This window comes from Lagopus leucura, unplaced genomic scaffold, assembly GCF_019238085.1.
Source record: "Lagopus leucura isolate 7727_CA_CO unplaced genomic scaffold, USGS_WTPT01 Super-Scaffold_100044, whole genome shotgun sequence".
Lineage (NCBI taxonomy): Eukaryota > Metazoa > Chordata > Aves > Galliformes > Phasianidae > Lagopus > Lagopus leucura.
In genome coordinates, this window is record NW_024962291.1 from 177,801 (window position 1) to 194,152 (window position 16,352).

At 43.7% G+C, this 16,352-nt stretch overlaps 1 protein-coding gene across 3 annotated transcripts in view; it reads left to right on the forward strand.

The window, feature by feature from the left end:
- The first annotated feature begins 285 nt into the window (after nt 1-285).
- Nucleotides 286-16,352, forward strand: part of CPT1A (carnitine palmitoyltransferase 1A) — a 36,208-nt gene continuing 20,141 nt past the window's right edge. The window contains exons 1-7 of one of the 3 annotated variants that reach the window (XM_042884526.1): nt 286-392; nt 3,987-4,175; nt 11,000-11,154; nt 12,179-12,318; nt 12,719-12,890; nt 15,945-16,046; nt 16,170-16,307. In XM_042884526.1, the coding sequence (XP_042740460.1) occupies nt 11,014-11,154; nt 12,179-12,318; nt 12,719-12,890; nt 15,945-16,046; nt 16,170-16,307 (693 nt within the window). In that variant the 5' untranslated portion in view covers nt 286-392; nt 3,987-4,175; nt 11,000-11,013. Of the gene's footprint in view, nt 393-580; nt 654-994; nt 1,145-3,986; nt 4,176-10,999; nt 11,155-12,178; nt 12,319-12,718; nt 12,891-15,944; nt 16,047-16,169; nt 16,308-16,352 lie in introns of those variants that run through there. The other 2 variants (XM_042884527.1, XM_042884528.1) reach the window with 2 other exon arrangements.

Genomic DNA, 16,352 nt, shown 5'->3' on the forward strand with positions numbered 1-16,352 from the left:
CTCCTCAGAGACCTGTACCCGTAAGTTCCCAGCCGCCACTCCACGACCCCACCTGAGCCCCGAGCCCGCAGGCCACCATAGCGGCTCCCTCACGCCCCGCCCACGCGCTCCTAACCAATCACATCGCGTAAGCCGCCCAACCTCAGCCTATCGCCACCCGTTTCCCTTCCCGCCCCCGCCCCGCCCTCCCGGGGAGCGCCCCGCGTCCCCCTTCTCATGCCCCTTTGCGTTGGGCCCGCCCCCTTCGCCGCCGGCAGCCAATGAGAGTGCGGGCGGCAAGCGCGGCTCTGGCAGGGTGTGTGAGGGGAGCGGCCGCGGTTCCCACTTGCTCTTCGTCGGTGCCGCCGCTCGCTCCTGCTCGGCCGGCTGTGGGACGCTGAGAGCCGGAGCCGGTGAGCGGCGGCACCGCCATTCTGTCAGCGGGCGGGTGGGCGGAGGCCCGGCGGGCGGCGGCGGGCCCCGGGGCGGCGCTGCGGGCGGACGCGGGGCTGCAGCTCTTCTCTCTTGAGCGGTGGGCACCGGTGGCCGCGAGGAGCAGCTTGGGGGCGGCGGGGGCCGCGTCCGTCAGGTCGGGAAGGGCTGCGGGGATCCGCGCGACTTGAGAGCCGCAGCCCGACCTCGGCCGCTGGGATGTCGGCGCCCGGCGGCGGGCGGTGCGTGACCTACATGCGGCGTGCGCGCGTGGGGCCGGGACGTTCGTTCGGCGCTTTTGGGACGCGGCTCCTCCCGTCCGCGCTTTGCTTCGGGGCGCCGAGCCGGGCGGCAGCGCCCGCTGAACTTGTTGCTAAAGGCACGCTGACATTTTGCCGCATCTTCCATCTCTGCCTTCTTGCTCGAGTTCAGGCGGCAGGATCGACGCGAAACGCCGGTCTCGTTATTTATAGCCTGGCGGAACGCGGCTCTGTGCTGCTGCCGGCGGAACTGCCGCAGGGAGCGCCTTTCCTGGGGCGGCCCTTCCCTGCATCCCGCACGCTGCGCGGCGGCCGGTCCCAAAGCGGGACGCACTGTGCCGGGCGCGGCTCGCTTCCTCCTGCCGTGTTCTCGACCGGGGCGGCTCTGGTGCCTTTCGTTCTCGGTTTCTCCCGCACTGTGTTTTCCTGCCTCTCTGACCTTCCCGACGCCCGGGTCGCGTCCTCTGCCTGAGGTGAACCATTAAATGAGGGTTAGGAATGCGCTTTCGCAGCGGTGCTTTTCCTATTGTGGCCGTACCGAATCTTTGGTGCTAATGAATCGTTACCGCTTTGTAACGCTGTGGGTGAGCGATGCGGACTGGGAAGCGTGGCATTGCGTGCTGGCACCGAGGTAGAGCTCTGGCACAGCTGTAGAAATAGCATCTCCGAGGGCTCTTTGGAGCTTGGGGGTGTTTGAGCTTTGGTTAGGGAGCAAGAAAGCCTTATTTTTAGAGGAAACCTTAACGCTGCGCAACCGAGGGGTCGTAACACTGCGAGCTGTACTGGAAACAGAACGTTATGCAGGCAAAGCACGTCGCTTTCTCCTGCTGCCTTTGAGATAGAGTCCGCTTCCTTCTCTTTAGTAACTTCTATCCGGCGCTGGCAGCGCTCGGGAGCCGCCCGGGGCGCGCTGGCGCGGCGCTGCGGCGGCGCGACCTTTCCCCTACTTCCCGACCGCGGTCACGTGGGCCGGCCTGGCTCGCGGGGGCGCGCGCGCGGCTGAGCGGCCGGGCTGCGGGCGTCCCGGGACGGAGCTGGGATCGAGTTCCCCTGGGATCGGGCCGCTCCTCCACGTGGCCGTGTCTGGAGGGTGAGGGGAGGGCCGGTGTGCCCTTGGCGGGGAGGGGATGTTTGCTTTCGCTGCGTGCACACACTGTTGGAGAGCTGCAACTGGAGCATGACTGCGTGAGCAGTTTTGGAAAACCTTCTGTGAAGGTGACTCAAGTGGAAGCTTATGTTTAAAATAAAAGCCAAGTGCGTCTTTTTATATTTTGAAGCCGTTCCCTTTGTCCTGCACGGAGCTGTAGTGCAGTCCCAAATTCCACCTGCTCAGAAAAACGGCATCTGTCTGACTAAAAAGCATTCCTCTCTTCCGTGTCTAAGTTAATGTTATTTGAATAATCGGTTCCAATATAAGTAAAATGTTCCATGCTCACTCATTCCACTCTTGGAATGATCATCGGGAGCAATTCATTCCGTTTGTCTTCAGTCACTGGATGTGGTGGTCAGCTTGTAGGACTTCAGAGGTGCTGGGAGGTGGACGGCTTCAGGTGCAGGGCTGCTGAAAGCGAAGACGTTACAGAAATATTTGCTGCCATCAGGAAGTTAAGCACAACTCTTTGCTGCGTGACCACAGAAGGTACTTAGTGCAAAGGGAGGGAGAAGTGGAAAAACACCTGCAGTGGTTTGAATGTCAGCAGGGACAGGGATGTGGTTGTCCCTCTCTACTCTGCTCTTGTGAGGCCCCATCTGGAGCCTGTGTCCAGGTCTGGAGCCCCCAGTACGAGAAAGACAGGGAGCTGTCGGAGGGGGTCCAGAGGAGAGCCAAAAAAAATTATCAGGGGACTGGAGCACCTCCCCTACGAAGACAGGCTGAGGGAGCTGGGCTTGTTCAGCCTGGAGAAAAGAAGGCTGCGGGGTGACCTCATTGCAGCCTTTCAGTACTTAAAGGGAGCCTACAAACAGAAGGGGAATCAACTCTTTGAAAGGGTAGATAACAGCAGGACAAGGGGAAATGGTTTGAAGTTGAGGGAGGGAAGATTTAGGTTGGATGTCAGGGGGAAGCTCTTTACTATGAGAGTGGTGAGGTGCTGGAACAGGCTGCTCAGAGAGGTTGTGGATGCCCTGTCCCTGGAGGTGTTCAAGGCCAGATTGGATGGGGCCCTGGGCAGCCTGGTCTGGTATTAAATGGGGAGGTTGGTGCCCCTGCCTGTGGTAGGGGTTGGAGATTCATGGTCCTTGATGTCCCTTCAAACCGAGCCATTCTGTGAATGCCCGGATAATGTTTTTTATGGCAGCATTTTTAAAAGAAATAAAATACTCAGAGCCCAGAGGTTTGCTTTTGAGGGTGTGGGAGGCTTCTGCATAGTGCAGCAGCTGTGCAGCATTTTGCTTTTTTGTGTTTATCTCTTACTTGTCAAGATGACTGAGTTTTGAGAAGATGAGAAGAGGTGGCTTATTGAATGAAATGTGTACAATCTAATGTGTGTTGCAGTGAAGATCAGGATGATGCAAAAGGCTTAGCAGAAGTTCAGTATGTCCTACTGCTCATAGAAAAGAATGTAAATAGCAACAATTGTAAGAGTTGCAGTTTTGATTACAGCTGTGGAGCAGTTCAGTGTTGCTGTTGTATGTTTGTTCTTGGTGGAGTAACATCATGGAACCATCCAGTAGAGCAGCATGATATTCAGGAAGAGAAAAGAGGCTATATGATCCATACACAGTAGGGATTAAAATTCATTAATGTTAGTCTAGTAATGAACACGTCTGCTATAACTGGTCTTCTTATGCTTTTTGCTTGACTGTCCTCAATTTCTGCAGGTGGGAAGACAGCTGCTTATCTATCCATGTCTTTTCTCCTGGAGGCACTGGTGAAAGCAGCCTGTTCTGTGAACGTGTCTCCAAGAAATCTTGGTGGGATCAAGGTTGATGGGAGCTTAAAGCCTGCAGGATGGAACTTGCATTTGGATGTCTTAAACCGCACGATGAATCTGGCCTTTGGGTCTGGCCACTGAGATCACCTTGCTTGTTGCACAAGCCAACAGCCGCTAATTTCAGCCCTCAGAAATAGCTAAGAGGGGAGCAGGGCACTGGGTGAACTCTTATTCACCATCTTAGGCCTGCTAAATACAGCCAGATCAATCCAGTATATTCGTGCAGTGTAGTGGAAAACAGTTTCACACTACTCTTTGTGACAATGCTTTCCTTTGGCATAAATTTTACTTGAGGGCTTCCAGTTTGATCCAGTCCCTCACAGCCATTGAAAGCCCTGTGTGAATCAAAGCTCAAACTGTTTTTCTTGACTTTCTGTTTCAGAGCTACAGTGAACTGTTTGTCATTGCCATCGTTTAATGGCTATTAGCAGCTAACAGCATTGGGATGAGTCTGGCTCTGAGCGTGTTCTGACCTACTCAAGAACCCAGCTGCAGTGAGTCTGTGGGATAGAAGATCTCTGGGGGACAAGCAGATCACAAATTCTTTTTTGAGGAATACAGAGCTGTTCAGGTATGTTTGCATTTCATTCCTTGGTCTGTTTGTCTGTTTTCATACTGTCCTTCCACATGTGCCTGCCATCCCATTTTAGCCTTTGGGAAGGGGATAAGGAAATTGGGCCAAAATTTCAAAGAAGCTGCGTTTGGAGGTTATCTATTCTACCCCCATAAGTGATGCTGGAAAATGCTGAGAATGGGACACAAGCTGATAGCTTTGTCAGTGGGGGCAACGAGTTACTGCGCACTGCTTGGCTGTTCTGATCTCGAACTTGCTGCACGTGAGGTTTGTAGTAGGTCCCAGTGCTGCTGTACCTGTGCACATACATGCACTCAGTTCTCTCGGTGGGCTTGCAACACACCATTTGTTCATTTTTTAGGTGCAGAAAATCCTTTAAACATTGTAATTTCAATGGACTACAGCCCTCAGCCATAGGGGAGGATAAGAGGGATGGAAGCCAATGCTTATTGCTTATACAGCAATAATGACAACTAAAAAAATAACCCCTAAAATTTACATTAAAAAGTTCCTATCTCATCCAGTGCTTTGCTTAAGCCATCTCAATCATTGGATTGGCCCAGTAATCCTATTTTGGCAATCCTTTGAGAGATCTATCATGTAAATAATTGCATTCAGCTTTTGGGGAAACTTAAACTGGTTTTAACTCCCTTCAGTTACAGCTAGCCTGGCATGAGAGAACTTGTCAGGTTAGCGTAGCATTCAGCCCATTATCATTTAATGGAAGTTTTAAAGGCGGGTGATTGTTTGGTTTCTGTTTTATTTCTGTACCGCAGTTATTAGGTTCACCCGAGAAGACCTGCTGAATTTAACCCACGTGGTTGTTTATTGCACAAAAAAGAAAAAACTTGGCTTTGCTCCTCTTGGATTTCTCTTAATAGTTTTGTGTCTGCAGTCCCATTGGAGTAGGGAAGTGAACTGTTGGTAAAACTTAAGCATGTAAAGTAGCCAGTGATAAGTGCAGCTCAAGCATGATTAGTTATTATTGAAGGTTTGTACGTGAGCAAGCTATTCTGAAGTAGAAATTCTTAACTGAATAACAGTGTTGGTTAATCTGTATAGTAAGTTCAGAAGTCAGCCACTTGCAAAATATCACGTGGTTTGTGAATAAGCTCTTTATTCTTCCTGAGGGATCTCGTTACCTTTTTGCAAAGCTCTAGATCTCTAAGATGGGCCGCAAGAAAGTGGTATTAGCTGGTAGAACATCCAATAAACAAAAGCCTTTTTGGTCATGATTAAATGTTTGGGCTGCATATTTCTCAGTGAAATATGAAGAGAATTGGAGATCAAAAAATTATTTTCCTTTGAGAGGCATAGCAACCTTTTTTGGGAAATTATATGCAAATAAAATTAGCCAACTTTCATCTTTGTATTTCTGTTAAATGGGATGCTTTAGTTTTAACTTCCTTCAAGTGCTCATCAATGGAGCACCAGATTCTTGTAAACTGCTTTAGGCATCTTCTGGTTAGCTGCCTGCCTTACCCAAATCCTGTCTGATGTTAGGTTGTCAGGTAGTGGTGGGGAAGCACTCGTATAACGGCAGATGTGACTTTGACTGCATCGATGCTGGATACTGCTGACAGCATACGTTTCAGTGAATGAATCTTCTGCACCTGTAGCAGACTTTCTGAAAAGACATCACTGAAGTCACCCAGGTTTTGTTATTGGTAATACAGGGCCTCAAGTGGATAAGAAGGGTCATTGTTTTCCTTTCCAATGAATACACACATGACGTTAAGTTTCAAGGACTTTTTACTACTAGGAATTTGTGTTCTTTCCCACCATTTATATCACCAGCACTTAAGGTACAGCACTTAAGGTCAGCACCAGAAAGCTGCCTGCTACCTTTAAACCAGCCAGCTCTCACTGTAGCAGTATTTAAAATGCCTCCATCTGTCTATAAAGTTCATACAAAAACGTCTGTATGTAAATTCTATTGTGGAATCCAACTTTCTGTCCTCCGGATTAATTGTACGCTTCTGTCAGTTGCAGAAAGCACTTCCTGAGTGCTTGTCTGGTTCTACTTTGTCTTCTAAGACATGATGGTCTTTCAAAGCAATTGAGTTGTTTGTGCATAGGATTTCTTCATCAGACCTATTTTTTTAAATGAGATCTACTTTTAAAGATGTCTATGTTAAGTTTCAGAAAGAATCTCTGCTAGGTAGCCAGTTGAAACTCTACTTTTCAGAAAGCTTTTGTATTTATGTACAGTGTAAGTGGCACTAATGGTGAATTGGGAGTTTTGTTCTCCTGGGTTCAGGCCCTGCTGCAAATGAGATGCTACAGATGCTGACTGCTGGAGTTTGAATGCTTTGTGTTGCACATCCAGGCCATCCAGAGTAAACATCATCAAGGGAGCTATGAACTTATCATGACTTGAGAACTTTGGATTTTTTTTACTATGTTAATTATTTTCTTCTGAAGTCAGCATTGAGCTGTTGACTTGATTGTTTTTATTCCATGCCTTTGAAGGTGTTCTTTCAGCTTTCACTTCATGTATGCTTTCCTGAAATGTTATGCTTGGTCCATAAATAGTACATACATGGGCTATAAGAAGCAGTAAGATTAAACAAAAGGGAAATGTGCTGCCTGTAAGGTGCTCCGTGCAGTTTCTTGGGTTTTTTTCCTGTTCTGCTCTGTATGTAGTGCTTCTTTTCTTCTGGTTCTGTCCTCTTTGCACTCTCCCTCTGGGTGTTTACAGACGTGGTAAGATCCCCCAAGCCTGCTCTTCTCCAGGCAATCCAGTCTCAGCTCTTTCAGCCTGTCCTCATAGGAGAGATGTTCCAAGTTCTTAATCTTCTCAACAGCTTTTCACTGAACTCTGGTTGCTTCATCTCCCTTGTACTGCGAAGCCCAGAACTGAAGGCGGTTCTCAGAACGGGACTTGAGCAGAGCTAGAGAGGGGCAGACTCACCTCCCCTGACTTCTTAGCAGTACTGCTCCTAATGCACCTCAGGGCTGTTAACCTTTGCTTGAAGGGCACCTTGCTGGCTGCTGTGCAACTTGCTTCAGGCTGGCTTTCCAGCCGGCCTCCGTGCTTAGACACCTCAGTGTTGGGAATTATCTTGCTTTTAGTTTAGTATCTGGTTATGATGTTTTAGCATTTGCATGCTGGTGATCTATCCTAAAACGACAAAATAGATAACAAATGATTTTTTTTTTTCTTTTTTTAATGACCATTTCTTCCGAAAGCTGCATCAAGCTCATCTCCTGAAGGGAAGCTTAACTGTTTTTATTTCTTAGAAGAAATGTGTGCACCTGCGTGAGTTTATAAGCTTTTCAGGTGCTTTTAAGCTCTGGAACAGCTTGCAAGCACTGGAACAGGTTGCCCAAGGAGGCTGTGGGTGCCCCATCACTGGAGGCATTCAAGGCCAGGCTGGATGTGGCTCTGGGCAGCCTGGTCTGGTGGCTGTCAACCCTGCACACAGCAGGGGATTGAAACTAGATAATCATTGTGGTGTCTTTTCCAACCTGGGCCATTCTGTGATTCTGAATCCAGCAGCATAATTTAGCTCTTAGCATGGAGATGTGTAATGCTTCAAGTCTGCCTGCCACCAGGGAGCAATCTGCGGTCAGGGTGTTGGAGATGTCTGTCTGAGAGCTCCAGCAACATTATATTTGGTGGGGTCCTATGTGGGGGATGTTCTCAGAGAAACAATGTAGCAGTCATTGCTCTTCTCAGAAAATTCTCAACCACTGATTGTCAGAGTAGAAGAATTGGGGGGATTTGCTGTGTAAGCTGAGTTTGATTCCTGGCAGATGTGTGCTCCACATAATGTACAAATAGATGTCAAAATATCACGAAGAGAGCTTCAAACTGAATTGTTGAGCTTGCTTGCAAGCAAGAGTCATAGAATTAAGTCTTTAACCCAGATTTTGGCAGTTCTGGGCCCTGTGAATAAGAGATCTCTTCATTTTACCCTTCATTTGTGAATTTGCTTTGTTTGCAGGAAAAGGAGCAGAGGATGTAAAAACTACATTTAAATAGGAGACCCTCATCTCCTTCAGTGGCTACAGGACACATAGGTTGTAATACGAAGTGGACTCTTTGGCGTCTGCACCCTGAAATCATTGAGTCTATGGGCAGTAGAAGCTAAAAAGTTAAACATTATTACTGTAGCATCAGTAAAGGTGTAACAATAGCACAGTGAAGAGGCTTTGTGTGTAGCAGACAGCAATACAGATTTTCAGTCATAGCATTTTTGGCCGGTGAGGTCTATCAGGACTTGACGTGTATTTTCCCAGCTGAAAAAGCTTACTTCCAACCTACCAGCATTTTGTTTGTAACAAGAGGAAAATTGTGGCAAGCTTTGATTGGCTTAAGCTGAGTTATGAAGAGGAGGAAGGAGAAGCATTAGTGGCTGATACAGCGTGTTTGAATTGAACTGAAACCAGAAAAGAACAAGGAGCAGGCAGCTTTCTCCTTTAACTCTGTTTGATTTTAGTAAGGAGCGAGGCGTGTTTTGGAGGTATGTTAATACTAGGAAAATAACACTCAAAGGATGAAAATAGCCACTTCAGGCTGATGGTGAACATGTGTTCATTTCTCTCTTCTCCTTTCAGTAAGATCAGCCAAACTGCTTAGCTCTTGTTTATGGCTGGGAAAGGTTATTCTGCATTTGCTGACCGAAACGCCTGGAGTTACGAGAAGTTATTGTTTCAGTGTTAGCAAGCTGATGGATGTGGGCGCTGCCTTACTAACATTGGCAAGTCAAATTGAGAATCCAGCGCATGCTCCTTCGGCCGGTGCCCTTTTCCCTACTTTGTTAGCAAGCACGTGACAGTGGAGGAATGCAAAGGAGGGGAAGTGTTGGGCAGCTTATGATTGAATTGGCCTGTGTAGGCTAAAAGAAGTGTTCAAAGGAAGGAGCTCCAGGAAGTCTTTTTGCTGCTCAGCCATCATAATTCAATCAAACAGTAGTCTGAGATACTTGGTTTTTCTTCAGTAAAGGAAAAGGATATGAAGAGAGGCATGCTGTGTGATGCTTTAATATCTTTCAGGATCAAGCAGTGCAGTTCTCTAACTATCCTTGTCTTCTGTGCTTGGTTACTTGATTCAGGTTTCATTCTTGCTGGTTTAATGTTCTTTCATTTGTACTTTGGCTATAGGGAATGTTTTCCTTATTGAAGCTTATTTAAATTTAGCCTGACCATTGAACTAAATTTAGTAAAATATGAGGCTGTTTATGATTAATGCTATTTATAATCTTTTCCTACCTCGGACAATACAAATGCATGTACTTAAGTGAGAGGGTTTCCAGAAATTCTTTCTCTTCAGAAACAGAGGGAGGATGATTATGAATTCTCAGGTTGAGGAGCCACAGGGGGCTTGAAGGGTAGTGGAAACCAGCTGACCTGCTGCTGATGCGTTGGCATCCCAGAATGTAAAATTCCAGGAGTGAACTGGAGAGTCAGTTGGCCTTTCTTGAGACAAATCGAGGAGCCTGTTTTTCCACTTAGAGCTATGGTTGGGTTTATTTTTGTTTTTTAAACTGTCTGAACAGCACTAGACTTATGATGAATTCTTTAATTGCTCTGTGTTTTTGCAAACCCTGTCGAGTCCAGGGTGTACCATGTATTAACTCCAGGGTGTACCATGTATTAACCACTGCCTGTCTCTGTTTTATTGCTCATGCAGTTTTGGTCTCAGTGTAGAGCTGATGGTGTGCAACTCACATGAACGAGTACACAGCTGACTTTGACTTCCTGATACTTGCCTTCAACAAGGCCATTATAAATAAGCAGTTGTTAGTGACTGAGTCATGGAGTACTACAAATTGCAGCTGTTACAAGGAGGGCATACAGTGCTTGTCTTGGAACTTGTGTTCAAAACCAGTTTTGTTTTTTTGCTGTCCTAATGAAACACTGTGCATGCATAGATGAAATTGCATTCTATCACAGTATCATGAGCGTTAGCTTAGTTTCTGGAGGCCCAGAAACCTGATTCACCAAGATTTGAGCCTCTGCCTTCCCCAGCAGCGACTGATGGATTTGGGAGGTCTTTGGATTGCCATCAGCTCTTCTAGGAGCAGTTGTATATCCAGAGGCTGATCATTGGAGGCTGACCTAGAGATAGGTACTTTTATAAATATTGCACTACCTGTTGGTCAATTACCTTACTAGATGTTGTGCAACAGCATTTATCTTGTTCATCTCACCCTAATACTCTTTCTACATTGTGTATTTATTTCCTAGTCCTGTTAATACAGCATTCCCAGTGTTTACATTCCTTTACTGTATATTCATACACGAACCTTTGTGTTTCTTCTCCCACGTTCCAGATGATTTTGGCATTGTAGAATATTTACAGCGAGGATGAGCGAAGTCACAACAGACCACTTTTGAAGTGCTCTGCTAAACTGTACTTGTTAGCTCTAACAAGCGGTTTAGCAAGGGATGAAGGTCAACTGGAACTTAATTTTTAATTAAGAAGTCTAAACTTGAGATTTGCAAAAGTGCTACGCTTACAGAAAAACGTCAGTGCTGCCCTGGTCCAAATGGTGTTGATTATCGTAGAATCGTAGAGTCACCAAGGTTGGAAAAGACCTCCAAGATCATCCAGTCCAACCGTCCACCTATCACCAATAGCTCCCCACTAAACCATTTCCCTCAGTACAACATCTAAATGTTTCCTGAACACCCCCACAATGACTCCACCACCTCCCTGGGCAGCCAATTCCAATGCCTGACCACTCTGAGATGAAGTATTTTCTGAAGTCCAACCTGAATCTCCCCTGGAATTATTATGTTATGCTTATGATTTTAGTACCTTTGTACAGAGTCTTAATTTTTTTTTTCTTTTTGGTTTTTTTTTTTAACAGAACTCTCTCCAAAAATGGCAGAAGCTCATCAAGCAGTAGCATTTCAATTTACAGTAACTCCAGATGGGATTGACTTGCGAATGAGCCATGAGGCACTCAAACAAATTTACCTATCTGGTGTCCATTCATGGAAGAAAAAGTTCATCAGATTCAAGGTACTTAAAACTAGTCAAGCCTACCAAACTTAAGGTTCTCATAGATATATAGTTTTGTTTAAGCAGAACTTAATTTTTAGGCCTCTTTGGCATATGAAGTTCCTTACAGCAAATGACTTCTGTGAATTTTAGTTAACAAGGGTAGTAAGGAAACATCAGCGCTGGCTGATGCTGTGCTAAAAGTACAATGTCAAGACTGAAAGGATTCTTCTTTTTTATCTGTTCTATGGAATCAAGATGAAGCGGGTGTTAGAAATTAATAATACCTTTATTTTATTCTCAACAGCTCATAGAATTAAATATTATCTATTTGCATAGATCAAAAATGTAGTCATGACTTTCAAAATCATGTGGGTGCAGAGGTACAAAACTACATTCTTGATTTATGTGTTCTTTACCAAAAATAAATCTTCAAATTAGGAAAAAATGTTTGTTATTTTCCAAAGGTACCTGAACATCCATCTTGAATAAATTACACCAAACAGTAATGTTTCTGATTGTTGTTTTGTTTTGCTCATAGAATCAGAAATGGTATCTATTCTATTAGTAGTACATGAGGTAAGCGACAGGCTGACTTCAGTGTCTTTTTCACATACTTTTAAAAAGTAGCCTTAAGAAAAGTATCTTTGAGACAGACAGTTTAAATGACAATTTTCTGAATCTTGTCCAGTAGATTCCTGTAGATTCAGATTTCTGAATCTTTTCCCAGGTATTTGTTTAGGAAGGGCTAATAATGGGATTATGGAATCATAATTGGAAATGTCATTTATTCCAAAGAACTTTGCTGATTGCAGTGCTTTCACTAGAACTTGTGGCACAAACTGCATAATCTATGAAGTAATTACTGGTATTGTTGTGAGAATTTTCGGTAGCAATCGAACTTAGCTAAAATCCATGAAAAAAATGCTGGATAATCTTGTTTAAAATTAAATGACTTAAATGTATTGATTTTTGTTTCTTTCCATGGTAATATGAAGTCAACCGCTTTGGTATGAAAAAATTATGTGAAGGCTTTTCTTTCCAGAATGGAATTATCACTGGTGTTTATCCTGCTAGCCCCTCTAGCTGGCTTATTGTAGTTGTGGGTGTGATGTCAACAATGTATGCCAAAATTGATCCTTCTTTAGGAATAATAGCGAAAATCAACCGAACCCTTGATACAACGTAAGTAGTCTGAAAACTTACTGTTCTCTAAACCAAATCAGTTTTATGTGTAATTGCTTTTCATCTAAATCCTGTTAAAGCATACCAGTCTTTGAACAGTGTCTTTGTGATAGAGTAAGCGTAAATCTTAATGCATGAAGTTATTAAATGTGTAGGTTGTTGTACCAGTATTACTGCATTGTTGTATACGTGTTTGGGAAGTGCATTTGGCAACTCCTGTTGCCTTAGTTCTGGCCATGGGAGAGGAAGTTTGGAAAGGAGTTCAATAACAAGGAGCAGACAGGTGTAAAACTTGCACAATGCCTGCCTTTGTACCACAGAATGTAGGTTGGTAATGTTAAGTTCTCCTTAAAACTTAAACTGACGTTAACTGATTCATACTGCCTTTTGTTTTAAATAGTGGCTATATGTCAAACCAAACACAGAACATTGTGAGTGGAATACTTTTTGGCACAGGGCTTTGGGTTGCCCTTATTGTCACAATGAGGTACTCCCTGAAAATGCTGCTTTCCTATCATGGCTGGATGTTTGCTGAACACGGCAAACTTTCTGCAGGCACCAAGCTGTGGATGGTAAGGATGTATTGACTTTCTGTTCTATCTCATCTCTTTGTGTATGTGGTCTGTTTTCAAAGCCCTGAAGTAGATAGTTTTGTAGTTGTTCTTTTTTTCTGTCTTGCTTGAGTTTTCTGTGTCACAGAACAAGGGCTGTTGGGTATTTTTTACTAATGACTATCATCCTTTTGATGCTTTAATTAAACTATTCAATATGGCCTTGTGGAAGGAAAAGCAAACACTTCAAGAAGAATGTCTAAATTTCCCAGCACCTTGGGACTGTGTGACTCAAATGCCCACTTCCCTATGTGCAACCACAGCTTAAACTCAGGCTATGGAACAACAACAAAAAAATGTTGTTCTCTCCAGAAAGCACTACTCTAATTCTTTTTTAAAATAGAAATGCTGGTATTTTTAGTCATCCATTCTAAAATTAACCTTACATTTAAAGAAAACTACAGTCTGTCCCTTCAAACGGTCGTAGTGGTAGGACTCCAAACAGAGTTGGAGAAAACATATGAGGTGGGTAGCTTGTAACACAATTTACACTTAAAGATAAGACTAGAATGACGTGGCTTCTCTTGATAATAAAGATGCTTTGGAAGAGGGTTTGAGAGGCTGCCATCTCCCTTAAAGGCTGTAATAGGTGTGGGGAAGGTATGTATAGGTGCTCTGGAAGGGGGAGTGGATTTTTATTATTCAGGCTCAGTTGTTTAAACTTCTTCCATTGTTGACATAGAATTTAAGTGCTCTCCTAAGATAAGAGTTAGCTTCCTTAAAAAAATCAAGAGATGTGTAATGATATATTATGGAAGTTGTTCAACAACAGATATCCAGAATATACATTACAGTTCAATATTAGTTTGTTACAAATGAAATTTCTAATCAATAGTTTCTCCTGGAAGCAGTGTCAAGAGCCTCATGACTTGAATTTGTACAGTCCAGGCTCTGAATGGTAAGGCTTTCTGTCGATTGCTTGAAGCTCTCTCTGTCTGGGTTTTCAGCATGTCCTACCAAACAGATATGTTAAGGCTGTTAATCTTAGCTTATAACACTAGCCTTGAACAGTATGAACTGTAGTGCTACTTACCACGCTCTGTTGCATATTATTGATATACTTTGGTATATGATATGCTGCATACATTTGTTCTATTTTGCTGTGTGTTACACGTGGTTTAAAAACAGGCCACTATACAGGTGTATGCCTAGCAGTATCTCATCTCTGTTTAATATAAGCCTTTATTTCACTCCTTGCATTTTTTTAAGTAGTTCCAACAAAAGAGAGGACTAGTTTGCCTATAAACCAGCACCAGCTACCTCAGCTTTCTAAACCTTTGTTATCCAGGAGGGATTTTCCTGTGCATGTGTTGTTTTTACCCCAGCTGATTTTCATGCTGATTAACAGCATAACAATATACTCACGATGTTTTTCTTTGTTCAAATAGTCCTGCAGATAGCAAACCTGCGCTGCGATTTCAGCTGCAGTACTGATTGTTTGGCAGGCTAATTGGAAGTCTGGTGACCCATCTAATGAAAATATTTCAGCTTCGAAGTAATTAGGTTTTCTGATGGGAATTAGGATGTGAAATCAGAGAAGTAATGAAGGAGGTGTCAGATCACTTCAGTGGTCTCAGACTCTTAAGTACACTTGTAGTTGAGCATGTTTGTTGTATTTGTCAGTTGAGCAGGTAGTCTTACTCTCTGTCTGAAGAAAATCTTGCCTGGCTGAAGAGTTCTGGAATAAAATAGTCTCCAAGTAAGGGAAGTAGATTTTCTTACGAAAAGCTGTGGTCTTTTTCTCACCTGGCTTTAAAATTGTCTTATCCACGAAGCACAATCAGATTTCATTAGGCTGATCACTATGGTGCATCTAGCAGATCTGTGCTGCGGGGAGGTTTTTTTTGCTGGTAACACACTGCGACTGTTAATGGCTTTGCTGCCTGAAACAGCTTCCTGTAGCTGTGCTGACCAAGGAAATGGAGAGGGAATGGGCTGTTCTCGTAAGTAGTGTTTTCAGTTGTTTGTAATTTGGGTGAATGGGGCAAATGTTAGCAATTAAGTAGTGAAAGGGCATCCTCAGTTTTCTTCTGTCTTCAGCCCGTTGGAACACAGTATATTGAACTTCACAGAATATACTATATAGGATGTTGAGATTGTACTTCAGAATAAGTGAACTGTTGGTTTAATACTTGATTTTACTTTCATGCCCAAATGGGGTGATTAATATCAATATCCTTCCATGTATAGTCTAGAATTTGCCTGGTTGAGAGTTTCAACTTAGTGCGTGTCACAGCTGAGAGGTATTCAGAGATAGAAGCAGCATTTCTATCTTCAGTTTCGTGGAGAAGATGGGATGCTGTAAAACTTGAAACTGAGTCTGGAACTGTTGTCTTTGATTTTTTTTGTTTGTTTATTGGTTTTTGATAACACAAGGACTGTGCATAACATTGGCATGCTTGCACAACTTGATGTGTTTAAATCACGCAGTTGATTATCTGGGAGCAAACTGTTCTTAAAGAAACTCCCTTTAAATGTGTACTCTTGATGTTGAGATATAACTTTGAAAAATATGAAAGCATGATTCCAAAGCATAATTCTTAATGATGGCTATTGTTATGCGGGATGCTTGACTGAACGATTCCTGTTTTGGAGTACAATTCAGGTGGGTTTTTCTATTGCCTATTTTATAAGTAAAATATCGATGGGTACATTTGCTTTTTAATCTTCATAAAGGAAAATGAATGAGGAAGTTCACTCAGTAACTGCCTCCGTTTTCTATTGAGATCAAGGCGTGTCATATGCGAACAATATTGCCTAATGACCAGAAGAAGTCAGGAAATCTCCATGATGCTCTTTTTCTTCAAATGATGTGTTGTTTGCTTTGGAAGATAGTTTGCCATTGCCTTTTTGCCTTTGTCAAACAATGATAAAGATGATAGTTGGCTAAATTTAGTCTAATGTTGCTTACTAGTGAAAGGAACTCCCAGCTATGTTATTCCTTTTACTCTTGTCATTTTCCTTTGTGGAACATAATAAATTGAAGTGTATATTTTGATTTTGTTTTTCCTTCAGACTCTTGTAAAACTCTTCTCAGGACGTAAGCCCATGTTGTACAGTTTCCAGACGTCTTTACCACGATTGCCAGTTCCAGCTGTCAAAGACACAGTCACCAGGGTGCGTGGAATTCGATTCGTTATCTTTGGTAACATTGAATCCATGTACATGACTTTCTGCTGAAATGATGAGAAGGTGCACATCTGCAACTACACTGATGCTGATTCTCTTCCTGTATTGTAGTATCTGGAATCAGTCCGGCCACTTATGAATGATGAAGAGTTCAAAAGAATGGAGGGTCTTGCAAAAGATTTTGCGTTTAACTTAGGACCAAGGCTTCAGTGGTACTTAAAACTAAAATCGTGGTGGGCCACAAACTATGTGAGTAGATCAACAGACGACTTCAAATTACATCTGTTGAATATT